General features: G+C 35.3%; 1 protein-coding gene across 2 annotated transcripts in view; it reads left to right on the forward strand.

The window, feature by feature from the left end:
* The first annotated feature begins 9122 nt into the window (after nucleotides 1-9122).
* Nucleotides 9123-15168, forward strand: part of LOC140137858 (neuronal acetylcholine receptor subunit beta-2-like) — a 174034-nt gene continuing 167988 nt past the window's right edge. For both annotated transcript variants that reach the window (XM_072159658.1, XM_072159661.1), the window contains exon 1: nucleotides 9123-9418. In XM_072159658.1, the coding sequence (XP_072015759.1) occupies nucleotides 9361-9418 (58 nt within the window). In that variant the 5' untranslated portion in view covers nucleotides 9123-9360. The remainder of the gene's footprint in view (nucleotides 9419-15168) is intronic.

The following is a 15168-nucleotide window of genomic DNA, read 5'->3' on the forward strand; positions in this document are numbered from 1 at the left end:
CCACTGCATATCCAGCGGTGTTTGGATGCAATCTCACTCCTCGGGATTTTGCTTTTCGCAGTGGATCATAATACGTGACTAGGAGAGAAAGAGCCGGATCTGAATTGCTTCTTTGATTCAGATGCAATTCAGAAAGGGGCCAAAGCAATCAACCACGATGACAGCTCTTTCTCTCTCAGTCATGCGATGATGCGAATGGCCCCTAGCCAACCTGCAGCAAGAACGTATAACAGCAAGAACCAGAGGATGATTTAAGGAAGCCCCATCATGCACCGCAAAATTGTTATCACCAGAGACTCAACCGCCACTTTACTTTTCAAATCCCATTGAATTCTGTGCAAAAGATGTTGTTTTAGAATTGTGTGTGTGTCATTATTACTTGGTCGATTTCAGAACAAAAGTGTATGCATAAAGGATGATTCACACCTTCTGTAGATAACATAAAATGTGAAATCGACCAGCAATTTGAATGTGTTTTTATTGTAAATATATCTGTCCAATTTCAAATTTAATGTCTATGTAGTGGGCGAGCAGTGGTGTCATGTTTACGCACACAGCTATGCTAACCGCAAGTAGTATTGGGTAGTACTTAAATCATCCTCTGAACTAAGCCTAGAAGAAGACCAAGGAAGAGGTGGGCAGATGGAGTAAAGGAAGTGCTAGCAAGACATGATATCATCGTGAGTGAAGCTACCCGACTCGCCCAGAAAAGAAGGTTATATTTCCTCACAAAGCTATGAAAGGCAACAGTGGTGGAAAAAAAGTAAGTAAGAATGATGATCAATGAATTTCTCATGAGATGTGATACCGGTATATTTATACCAAAAGTATGTCATCGGAAAGTTCTTAACAGCGTGTACAGCTACAGCTACATCATTATTCATGAGCCTCATTTAAACGTATAGTAACGACTTTATTGAGAAATGGTCCAGATTTCAGTCATGTCCAAGCCAGATTATAGAGTGCTCATGTTTCAATATAAAATATGAAAGGCCATATAATAAATAGTATTTTCACTGGACAGATAATAGCAATTAGAGCACAAGTAATATGTCTGGTGCTTCCAATATTTGGTTGAGCGTAAAATAACATCATAATCTCAGATTAGAGATTTGATGAGCATTAATTGCAGGCGATCTAGTATATAAGTAGGTCAGCACATTTATAGTCATAAAATTACATTACACTTACCAAAGAAAATCAACCTTACAAAACATTGAGAATTGTATACATGTATTCGTTTTCGAAGGGTATTGAGTTGACATTATGATGAATAATTTGCACGAAGAAAAATCATCGAACTCGAGATAAGGAGGCCCTTGAGCAACGTGAGATTGCCACTGTGCCCGTATCAGTACCAATATACATGATGTTATCAATGGCTTTATGAGACCCACTAGCAAGTTTGTGAGAAATTGACCGCTTCTATCCACGAGGGAAATAGTTGTATAACCACATATTCTTCTATTAGTAATCATGGTATTTCACTGATCTTCTTAAATTGGGAAGCAGAATTTAAATCTAAAATCCATGCATGATTTCTACATCTTGACGACGCATTCAACACTATTTTAGATTCAATAACTCAAGTTGTATCATTATAAACTGTTTAATAGAGCATAGCAATTCGGTTATAACTTCTGTAATTATCTAGTAACCACAATAATATAATTCTCTTGCATACAGTGCAACAACAAGTGGTGTATGGTAGAATCATAAATTACACAAATAGCAATTAAAGCCATAGTATGTGTTTTGCTCTACAGCGAGGAACTCAACATAATACTTCTTGTATCTTATGTTTGTGATTGTTAGCTTAAATAGAAAATAGTAAATAAATAATTTACAGACACTTTATACCGTGGCTTAAAACACAGATGCTTTAAAAGATGTGTAAGGAAATCTGGTACCATTCGGCACGCCACTACTGTGCGATAGCATCAGACATACACCGACTAAATCTCGGCTCTTGGCCTTTTGGGCAGCTTAGATTCGGTATTTTTCGTCAAAGCAGCCAGAAAATCGATTGATTGAAATAAATAAATAAAAAACAGCCATCTCTGAAGTTAAAGGGCAGTATCTAATTTGTATTATATACTTCATTAATATATTCTTGTTCATTGATTGGTTAAAAGTGGATCACATGACCAAAAATAGTTCTACCATCAGTACTCCTATCCGTAAATAGTACCTCTAAGCCGTAAATAGTATTTTCAATGTCCCGGATGAGCCGTAAATAGTACCTCCAATCCGTAAATAGTACTTTTGACCATGCCTTCCGCGTGCGCGCATTCGATGCGACGGAACAGTTCACGCACGCGAAACTGCCATAGCGTCATTTCTCGCTGCTGTAATTGGTTAGCCCGATTTTAGGCTATTCGATTTTTGAAGGGTAGGTTGTGCTTAAATTAGCCGTGCTGTTCACTTAGGATAGAAGAGGGAGAGTCAAAACGTCAAATAATTTTCTTTTAACAAATCAATGAACAAAGAACATATTAATGAAGTATATAAAACAAATATATACTGCCTTTATTCGAAGTTCTGGTTAAAACTATGGTCCCTCGTTGAGATCAATTAATACTATTTTCCTTCGGGGCTGCGCCCCTCAGGAAAATAGTACTATTGATCTCACCTCGGGCCCATAGTTTTAACCAGAACATCTCATGTCAGTATATATTTGTATAATATACGGGATACGTATTTGCAGATAATGCCTTCGTCTATTGGAAAATAATTGTACAATCCTGCTTCACTGGCACGCTAAGACACTAAAAATGTGTCACCAAACGACTCACGCAAATTGTAGACATTCGGCATTGAATTTAAAAGCAGGCAACATTGTATCCCTATCAATGATCCTCGCTGAGGCATAAAAAGTATACAAAGTTAGTAATAACAACCTCAGCGTTATACTAAGTATTTTAGCGCCGTAGCGTACGTATGTATCAGGCCGGGATCAGTGAAGATATATACGTAGTGTCCCCTCCGTCGGCTTTTACCAGGCTGACCTGTTGCATTGACCGGGCAGAAATAGTTCAGAATAGCCACATGAGTCTTCTTTTTAATCCAGTAAATGTAATCCGTAAAACCGGGTCAAAATGATGCCCAACGAAATTTCTTTATCCGCTATGACAATATACACTCAGGGCGCTAAAAATAATTTCCTTTCTGGGAACGTGAACTGCTGCGAGCGTGGAGCCGGAGCGCGAATTCTTATGAACAGGTGGTGTGCAGGGGCGAAACCCCAGCGGAGGTCCAGTACCGGATGCTCCTAGATTAGTGGGTATGGTGCTTTTTTGAGAGACTGAACATGTCTTTAGAGAGACTGTACATGTCTTCGAGCTTCCAAGAAAGGCTTTACTGGGACTTAGTTTATTGTATACTATTTTCGCCCATGATCACGATGATCTGGATAAAAAGGGCTTTATTGTGACAATGTGCGCGCGTAGCGGGCAAAATTGTGGTATTTTAAAATATTTTGGCCCATGATCGGGGTAAATTTTAGTGGAAAAGGGGCTCCTTGTCCATTTTCTTTTACTTTGCCCTCCAGATTTTTCTCTTTCATTTTTTGTAAGAAGGGCACTTTTTTTCTTTCGTTTCACTCTGCACCCGTGCTGGCTACGCTACTGGCTCTACCGCATGTCACTTTCTGTGTACGATCGTCTGGTCTGGAGTTCATGTTGACGCAGCAGCGTTAGAGACTACAGTGGATCGAGTCATACAAAATGAAAATCAACACACGGCATCTGTTTATTTTCTTTACATAACATTCCTGTCATCTGATGTTCAGTTTTTATGTAATCGTCAAAGTTCGCAGAAAAATATTTTACGAGTGGTAGTGTTCACAGAAGTTTTTTCAGAGCTGCAGGAAAATGGTATTAAAGATAGGATGTTTTAAATAATTTTCCCGTCTTGATTTTTTTCTGCGACTCTGAATTTTTTCTGGGAACGCCGGTACCACGATACCGTGGATTTCATAGCCCTGTATAATACACTACTACTAAAGTGAAGGACAGTTCTGTAAAGTTCTTGATAATTGTTTAGCTAATCTGATTTAACGCAACAGTGTCAGTGGCTGCAGATTCAGCCAGGATTACCCTTACGACAACTCGGGCTCTGACCCTAACTGTGATGGATATTCTGGGTGTAGGATGGTTACAGTACTGCGTTTATGCTTGGTCTTTTCCTAGACCCTCTCCCATGATCATAGACCTGTCCATGTATTTGTTTAAAGGTAGGTGACCCGATATATTTGGAAAATCGAATTCTTTAAAACTTACGTACAACGTCCCTTTTATTTCATTTTATTTTATTATTCATGCAAAAAGAACACGTAAATGTTTCTACTAAATGTGACTTATTCCTTATGGAATTACTGACAGAGAGTTTAATACTGGTAGTCTACTCATTTTTTTATTTTTATAATCATCTTGATCATGCAATACGACGTATATAAATAAATTATAGACCCTTAAAGACGAATTGAATGCTTTTAAATACTTTTACATCCATATCTGTGGTGAGACACACTTGAGTTTCTGAAAATTTAAAAATCACTCAATTTGGTGTTACATTTTTGATATCAACCAGTGGCGTAGATATTTCTTGTTGGTATGGGGATGGCGATCGCTCCGGGGAGTGTGTTCTACAATCCATCAACCAAGTGGTGATGGAAAGCTCATACCGTATTTAACAATGCGTCTAAGAGTAAGGCCTCCCTTGTCTGTTTCTCTTGCTACGCTTATATTCAGTTTCCTCTTGATCATTAATTATTATCATTATTTTGATCCCAATGCCTTTTCACGATGCGTGACACTATTTCATACTTTAATAATGTATTTGCCAGAGTGGAGATTTAGCAACATTCGATGATATTCCAGTGTCTGTTGTGCTACAAATCGTGTGTTGTATATCATATTGTCCTACATTAGCTTCAGTTTTAGCTGTTTTTAACATGGGAAGTCGACGACGGTAACTTTTACCACTACGCCGAAAAGTAGACCCACGTTAATAATGGTGCTATTAGTTGACCTGCCTGGTCTTTATTTTTTGTGTTAAAGAAAGTAGACAAAGTATAGGGCTTGAATTAATAATCCGTCATGCTTCTGACGAGATGTCACAAGAAAATTCTCAAAATAAAATATTTTGATTTTAATCCGCGTTGTTATAAGGCCCGCCAATTACGAGCTGATCAAAGTATAAATAAAATACTGTTTTCTTACTAAAACAATAGTAACTGACTAAGAATGAGAATAAACGATATGAATTTTTGTCTATACAATCCAATATTGTTATTGTAGTGCATACCGGCTGCTTTATCATCTCATAAAGTCATTAATATTTGATACAGTTTAAATAGATGATATACTAACTTAGATACATAATCACAGTTTGAAATGAGAAGAAAATCCATACTCTTGTACCTTTTATACACTGACGTCCCCAGCGGGCTATTCTCTTATTACCCTTCAGGGTTAACTGGTTATTACATTAAAGCCATAATGTGTGATTTGCACCACAGCTACGCCCCAATTTTTGTTGAATTTCTACTTTTTGAATGATTGCAATGCCCAATGGTGTACTAATATACCATGTGAAAGACTAAGTGCTTTAATTACAGTAAAATTTAAGTTTTTACATTAAAACCGGAGATCTTCGGTTTTATTCACAGTTCACTGTGGCTAAACACATCGCGTGCATGTGTAGTATTGAATCATTGAATCAGTGACGTATAAACTGTGTGCATATCGCTATTCATTTTAGGTCTTGACGTGTAAACTGTGTACCTATCGTTATTCGTCTTACGTCTTGTTTGTTCGTCCAAGCTGTGTGAAGCTACGCCAATAGTCATGATAATAATACGATCGGCGAGCTAATACATGCATTGTAGACGCTAGAATGAAATAGCAATTTTCTTCGTTTTACCTCATTTGTTTGGCTCGAAAGGGGACAATGTAATCAGTGAAAAACTTATATTTAAGTAAGAATCCATTCTTTATGCAAATCACACATTATGGCTTTAATGCCCGTCTTGTGGTCAATGTTAAAAAGTGATGTAAAGTAAAACGTTGCCAGGATATAGGTGACAATGCTTTTTTTGGAAGTACACTAAAGTTACATAAATGTTTGCCTAGTCGGTTTAATTTTGACATTACAGTTTTAGTGGAAAATCGCATTTCTTTCTTAATGCCAATGTTTATTGCTGCATAGATCATGGGATTGAAATAATAATAATAATAATAATAATAATAATAATAATAATAATAATAATAATAATAATAATAATAATAATAATAATAATAATAATAATAATAAAACACCCTATGGTATCGTTAATTGCTGATACAAACCATGTGGGATCCACTACAAAAAATATTGGACCTGCTTCTCGTCTATCACATGGTATAGAGGATAGTAAAAACAAAAATTCATATTGTTTATTCTCTAAGTACTGCCTTAAGACACTATAGGTAAATATTTCATGAACTGTACACATTTGCTTTTTTAAACTCAAAATGATTTATATCAGCAATGAACAATACCATAAAGGTGTTTTAGTTTCAATCTCGTGATATGTGTAGCAATAAACATTGCAATTAAAATTTTAATGTCAAATCAAAACTGAGTATGTAACATTTATTTAACTTTAGTGTACAGAAAAAAAACTGCCACCTTTATTCTGGCAACGTTTTACTTTACATCACTTATTAACATTGGCCACAAGACGGATATTAAGGTGGTATTGGATGCATTTTCTAGAAATAAGGAAATGCTTTGAGCATGTTTTAAACATATTAATTGAGTAGGGTAAAGTACACTGATCAATATGCCTTTTGTTGGAAGCAAATCGGACATACGGTTTCTATACTACATCAAATTATATTTTCTTTGTATCTTATTGTTTTTATCAATAATCAATATAGTTAATGAGCTAAAAGGACTGTAAAGGCTCATTAATATGTAATTTTGCCAATATTTTGCTAAAAATCAATGCATAAATGTTCATGGTACTTTTATTTTGCATACTTTTGCCCTGAAACTTGGTCAAAGTGTTTCTAATATGTTCTAATGTATTATATAGTGAAGCCGCCCCCTCATTTGCATATTTGCATAATTAATGAGCTAATTTGCATAAATGCTAATTAATTATGCAAATTAGGGCGGCTAGCTCATTAATTATGCATAAATTATCTGGAAGTCATTAGGAACACTTTGACCAAGTTTGAAACCAATATTCTGTTAAATAAAAATGTTATGAACATTTATGCATTGATTTTAGCAAAATATTGGCAAAATTACATATTAATGAGCACTTTCAAGTCATATTAGCTCATTAACTGTATTGATTATTGATAAAAACAATACAATACAAAGACATTTAAAATGTATGTATTATGAAAACCGTATGTCCGATTAGCTTCAAACAAAAGGCATATGGATCAGTGTTCTTTGCCCTACTCAATTAATATGTTTAAAACATAAATAGAGCACTTCCAAAATGGGTCCAGAACCACCTTAATGCAATAACCAGCCAACTCTAAAGTGTAATAAGAGAATAGCCCGCTGGGGACTTCACGGTGTAAAAGGTGCAAGAGTGATTTTCTTCTCATTTCAAACTGTGATTATGTATCTAAGTTATTATATCATCCATTTAAACTGTGTCAAATATAATGAATTTATGAGATGAGGTTTTACTACGACGTAGGGATTTAAAATAGTAATCCGAGACATAAATATACATATTTCCATTTATGTCGGAAGATTTGTAATATATCTCATTGGTTGTAACTTTCAGCGTATAGTACAAGTGACACTGAACGCTAAATGTAATACTTGCTTTTATATAATAAAGATGTACTGGAGTATGGGATGATAGAGGAGCAATTAAAGACCTGTCGGGCAGTGTTTGTCACCATCTCACCTGATGACATGGATCTGACACATCAAACATTTCAAATTGATAACGACATTACATGAAAAGGTCAAAATATCATCTAGGCGTGAGATGGGCTGGCTGTCCCAAGGGTTCCTGAGATTGACATATTTATAAAATCTGACGAGATAGGTAAGATTACAAAATGTAATAAAAGAATGTGGGAAAGGTATAATTTAGATATATTAAACATGATATCTAATACACATTAACCAAAAGCAATCACTTCAAGCATTGATCTGCTTGACACGCCGGGTTGACACGTCAAACAAGGTGAAAAGGTACAAACACAAACTATTAGCGTTTAAATGAATAAACTTCACAACTGTTCCGAATTAACCCAGATATGTCAGCATGTTAATTTACTAGTATAGGTAACATATAAACAATTGATTGCTGTTCCTAATTAACCCAGATATGTCAGCATGTTAAAATGCCCATGAAGAAAACCTTTATCCGCTTTCACAACCTTGATCATAGATTCATCTAGTGAAACAATAGTCACAGATTAACTGACTGTTAACGTACATGTGCAGAGTCTGCGCTATATATTTAGTTCCCCAACTGAGATTTGTTCTTTAAAGGGGCATTTCGTGATCCACAGCCTCATCCCCCCACTTTTCTCAAAAAAAGTTGAGATTTTTATATCACTGGAAACCTCTGGCTACATAATGTTTATGTACAAAATATTTCTTGCAGATTAATTCGTTTAGCAAAGATATCGTGAAATTTGAATTTCGTTCTGGTGCACCAGAACGAAATTACAACGTATTGTCTATGGAGCAGTGTAATACACATAATCATGCATAACTCGCAAACGCAAAATCGGAATCAACTGAAATTTTGGGAATATGCTTTTTTCGTGGATATGTACTGAAAAATGTCATAAAAAGAGGATGCTAGGATCACGAAATACTCCTTTAAGTAGACTCGTCAATGTTGTATATTAATTACACTTTTTAACAATTTGTTTTAAACAATTATTCTTAAATAAAATTTGCAGTTGCGCCAAAGTGCATGTGGACTGTATGTTAACTTCTTGCCAGGTGTGATTGATATTGTATGTTAATATAATATCATGTGACAGATTTAAGTATATCGGTTTAGTTCAAACGAAACAATTGATGCACACATTAATGTTGGCGCTCTTTCAACGAGAAAAACCCCAGTCATTTGTAGCTGTATTATGTTATCGCTAGACACAAGTTGAGTTTTACGCAGGATATATCATTAGACTTTAAAACGTTGTCTAGACACACTAATAAAGGAAATATCGGGAAAAAGCGAAACATGAAGTACACGTGTATAGATGTGAATAAGATATATAATTGGTTATTGTTGGCCTTGCCGGCTATTGTTATCATCAACCCAAAAGATGCTATTCAGTGAAGTCATATTTTGTGGAATTGAAAAACGTTGTGTGGACAATGCCGATCAAGCTGATTACTTGGACTTTGATGGCAACTGTGACTTTCTTTCATTTGAGTAAGTTATATGTGACGTGTGAAAATTTGAATTTTAAAAGCTGATTCATTAGTGGTATTGGTCGTTACGTTTGTATTTCAGCAGAATGGGTATGTTGGTGAGTACGGGGAGTGGTGTGGTGGTGGTGGTGGTGTTGTAATTGTTGTTGGTGTGTGGGGAGGATGTGTGGCTGTCTGAGGATGTAGGGTGAGTGTATTAGTGTGTACGTCCGCATAATGTTTAGATTTAGCCAAAATAAATGATCATTGAACAATGGTCTGTCAAGTGAAAATGATACACTAACATTCAATAACATTTGTTGTATTCAGTGATCCCAGCCCAAGTGTGAAAAAAAAAGAATTGTTTATAAATTGCTTAAAAGTGAAGCATAAGTCATTCAAATTGTCATTTGGTATGTTTGAAATGAAAAATGTTGGCAAAGAAACAAAGAAACAGCAGTATTGACGAAGTTGAAGCCCCATTCAAATACATGTAGCTAATTCATGATACTGTCAGTAAATAAATGGCAGATTCATGTAAATGCCTTATTTTGTCTTAAAAACACCGCTTTCGACTAAACCACCAGCAGGCTATGTTAGCACATATATGGCAATGACAAAGGTTGGGTGTGGGGTGTACTGTTGGATGTGCATGGGAGTGATGGAGTCTTGGTGTATGTGGAGTCTGTGGTTATGTGAATATTTCTGTTTTCATAATGTCAAATTAAAGAACATCAACAATCGTTAACAAAATAGAAATAAATACATTGTTTACGTTTCTGTAAATCAGCAGCAATTATTTTATATCGTCGCCAATGTATATTGTATGGGTTTGTGAATGCTATGTAGATGCGCGTTGGTTGGTGGATTTGTTTTTTATACATGTCATTTTGTGCAAATGTTTCCTTTTCAAACGAGGGACGATATTCCCTCGTTTACACGTACTAGTATATTGGTTTGGTAACATACAATACCGTATGTTGAGTCGCAGTTGCAAATCATCAGAGTCGAAACATCCCATTTGTGTTTCAATGTCAGATTACGTGCCTTATAGATTTTACCATTTAATACCCATCACATCAGACGTTGGCCTCTGAAATAGCATTTAGACTCCATGATAGACTAATTATATCCGCATCACCGCAGGCATCACTCACCATTCATATTACATTAGCTTTGGCTTATTTTCGAAAATTCTACAAACATCTGGTATCTTTTAAATTGGACAGACTAACCGATACAGGAAGCGATGTAACATTTTCAATGGATCATACCTGGAACATGTCTTGCTATTCGGTTATCCAAATTCATTGTGAATTTTAAGATAAACAGACACACGTGACAAAGCGTTGGTATATTGTCTGGATACTCTGGAAAGTGTCGCAGCCAGTGTCGGAGTAAGAATAATGTTATATCATGAATAGTTGATGATGCCATGAGCATCTTTTTAATATTGTATAGCTCTTTTTGTAGCTACTCTCTTAATTAACATGCCTGAACTCTTAAACGAGTTTGTGATTGGGTCTTGCACTGCAATTATTTTCTTAATAATTTATGCCCATCTTCTTTATTTGGGGGGGATCGGGTGATAAAAAGAAAGAAACGTGGTTTATGTTCCTATTTTGTTTGACTGCACCTTGGATCCGTCCGGATGAACAAATCATTGAATGGGCCTTTAATGGTTTGTATTAAGCTACTTACTGGGCCAATGTGGTTGGGGTGTACTGTTGGATGTGCATGGGAGTGGTGGAGTGTTGGTGTATGTGGAGTCTGTGGTTATGTGAGTATTTCTGTTTTCACAATGCCAAATTAAAGAACATCAACAATCGTTAACAAAATAGAAACAATTACATTGTTTGCGTTTCTGTAAATCAGCAGCAATTATTTTATATCGTCGCCAAGGTTTGTGAATGCTCTGTAGATGCCCGTGGGCGGATTTGTTTGTTATATGTCATGACGATATTATTCCCTCGTTTACACGTACATGTATATCGGTTTGGTAACATACAATACCGTATGCTGAAGTGTTAGAACAAATTAATTATGTAGCTGACTGGGGTTACCAACATGTTATTTTGAGTCGCAGATGCGAAACACCTGAGTCGAAAAATCCCATTTGTATATGTTGTGTTTCAATGTCAGATTACGTGCCTTATAGATTTTACCATTTAATACCCATCACATCAGACGTTGGCCTCTGAAATAGCATTTAGACTCTATGCAAGACTAATTATATCCGCATCACCGCAGGCATCACTCACCATTCATATTACATTAGCTATGGCTTATTTTTGAAAATTCTACATACATCGGGAATCTTTTAAATTGGACAGACTAACCGATATAAGGAAGCGTTGTAACATTTTCAATGCATCATACCTGTAACTTTAGGAACATGTCTTGCTATTCGGTTATCCAAACTCATTATGAATTTTAAGATAAACAGACACACGTGACAAAGCGTTGGTATATTGTCTGGATACTCTGGAAAGTGTCGCAGCCCGTGTTGGAGTAAGAATAATGTTATATCATGAATAGTTGATGATGTAATGAGTATCTCTTTAATATTGTATAGCTCTTTTTGTAGCTACTCTCTTAATTAATGTGCCTGAACTCTTAAACGAGTTTGCAATTGGGTCTTGTACTGCAATTCTTTTCTTTATAATTTATGCACATCTTCTTTATTTTTTTTGGATCGTGTGATAAAAAGAAAGAAATATGGTTTATGTTTGACTGCACCTTATATCCGCCCGGATGAGCAAATCATTGAATGGGCCTTTAATGGTTTGTAAGCTACTTACTGGGCCAATGTACTTGGATATGGGGGTGTACTGTTGGATGTGCATGGGAGTGGTGGAGTGTTGGTGTATGTGGAGCATGTGGTTATGTGAGTATTTCTGTTTTCACAATGCCAAATTAAAGAACATCAACAATCGTTAACAAAATAGAAACAATTACACTGTTTGCGTTTCTGTAAATCAGCAGCAATTATTTTATATCGTCGCCAATGTAAATTGTGTGGGTTTGTGAATGCTCTGTAGATGCGTGTTGGCGGATCTGTTTTTTATATGTCATGATAATATTATTCCCTCGTTTACCATGTTTACACGTATATCGGTTTGGTAACATACAATACCGTATGCTGAAGTGTTAGAACAAATTAATTATGTAAGCTTATGTAGTTTACTGGCTACCAACATGTTATTTTGAGTCGCAGATGCGAAACACCTGAGTTGAAAAATCCCATTTGTATATTTTGTGTTTCAATGTCAGATTATGCCTTATAGATTTTACCATTTAATACCCATCACATCAGACGTTGGCCTCTGAAATAGCATTTAGACTCTATGCAAGACTAATTATATCCGCATCACCGCAGGCATCACTCACCATTCATATTACATTAGCTATGGCTTATTTTCGAAAATTCTACATACATCTGGGATCTTTTAAATTGAACAGACTAACCGATACAGGAAGCGATGTAACATTTTCACTGGATCATACCTGTAACTTAAAGAACATGTCTGGCTATTCGGTTATCCAAATTCATTGTCAATTTCAAGGTAAATAGACACACGTTGCAAAGCGTTGGTACGGTGTCTAGAAAGTGTCGCAGCCCGGAGTAAGAATAATGTCATATCATGAATAGTTGATGATGTAATGAGCATCTTTTTAATATTGTATAGATCTTTTTGTAGCTACTCTCTTAATTAACGTGCCTGAACTCTTAAATGAGTTTGCGATTGGGTCTTGTACTGCAATTCTTTTCTTTATAATTTATGACCATCTTCTGTTGTTGTTTTTTGAGGGGGCGGGGGGTCGGGTGATAAAAAGAAAGAAATGTGGTTTAAGTTTCCATTTTGTTTGACTATACCTTGGATTCCTATAAGTGACTGTAAAACGGTCAAATTTAGGTGATCAGATTTCAAATTATTTCTCAAATTGTCTTCCTGTCATCCTTTTGTATGTTTAAGAATTTCTAAAGTGGAGTGGCAAGTTGTCCGTGATTTAAAACACCGAATTCCGCGTTTTTCCATCAGTGGTTTTAAATACTTAATTCTTTGATTTCATTAGAAAGAATGGAATGCCCTTGTGCTTGGTAAGATGCGCACCGCTAAAAATCGGGGTAAAATAAGTTACTTGCATTATATTTTTAGTTGTTTTAAGGTTGATATCTTTGAAGCAGATTTCATTTTCATTATTTTTACCTCACATTCACATTATTTTTTTCTTCATTTTTATTTTTCTCAAGGAAAAACACGTTTTCCGCGAATTTCCGTGTTTTCTGTTTTTTTTTTCTTAAATTCCGTGTTTTTGTCCGTTTTTCCGTGACACGGAGAAGTTGCCACTTAATAATTTAGACCAATCTAATAACATTACAGAATACCAACTCTTCCCTTCCATAGTTTGCAACGTTCTACTTCAATATCTTCTTATATTGTACCATTTTATCTATACAAATATCCACATATTTTTTGTAGGTGATATTATTCGAATCCTATCATATTTATTATATGTTATAGATCATAAAAATTCATAAGCTTTATTAAAACAGAAAACCATTATTAAGAAACTAGTCTTAAGTCAAACAGCAGATGCAATTTAGATTATCCTTGAGTTTTCACTATGCATTCATATTCATGGTTTTACAATTTGTGTTGAATATAGGGTGGTTTCAATATTCTGTTTAAAACTCGTCGCGAAAATTATAAAATAACGTAACGCCTACGTTTGCATTGCCTCATCGTTATTGACTTTTTTATTTCCTATATCGTGAAGGTTTGATGTACCTCATGAGGACTATTTCGTGAAAGCAATAAATCAAGTAAACGAGCAAAAACAAAATGGAGTAAAAGGAAAGACAAAAATATCCGAGTGAAGAGGCGGTTAAATAGTAAATTCATGACGGAGGAAATGGCATTTGAAAAAACAAATAGGTCAAAACTCGTGTCGGAGGAAATGGCATTTGAAAAAACAAATAGGTCAAAACTCGTGATGGAGGAAATGGCATTTGAAAAAACAAATAGGTCAAAACTCGTGATGGAGGAAATGGCATTTGAAAAAACAAATAGGTCAAAACTCGTAATATCTAAAGATTGTTTCTATTCATATGATCCATTCACAATCTCGACAAAAACATAGGGTCAGATCGTTTTATGTTTTCAATATTATTACGTTGTAAACAACATGTTATCAATAGCAGGAGAACGGATTACCTCCAACTAAAGAGAAACATGTCAGCCAAGACTGAGCCATCAATAGACTATATTCCAGAAAATAGATGCACACCTCTTATAGAGGAGTTCAGATTTTCGGACTTGGAGACTCAGACTTTTAAAGTGTCAAAGGCAAACAAATCCAGAAAAAATAGTTCAAAATCAGAAATCAATAATGTGAGAGGTTCAATTTGAATAATTCCGTGATTTTTCATTCATTTGATTGCATAAAGCTTTTCCCATTAACATTGGCAACTGGAATTCCAATTGGTTTCAGAAAGCAAACGTGAAAATCCAGACATTTCTTTTATTTAAAAGTCACTCCTCTATAGGGAGTGTGCACTTATTTTCTGGAATTACCCAATGGAACAATAGGAAATCAAAAAGCAGAAGTATCAGTGAGAGTAATACGAAAGGCCCTTTGCTTAGCAATATAGTACATTTAAATAAATGAAAAAATAACATATGTAACATCTGGGAAAACCATTAAAATGCTAAGAAATAAATAATTAAGTTGGATTGATAATACATGTTATATAATATCAAGTAACAT

Source organism: Amphiura filiformis, chromosome 17 (assembly GCF_039555335.1).
Source record: "Amphiura filiformis chromosome 17, Afil_fr2py, whole genome shotgun sequence".
Lineage (NCBI taxonomy): Eukaryota > Metazoa > Echinodermata > Ophiuroidea > Amphilepidida > Amphiuridae > Amphiura > Amphiura filiformis.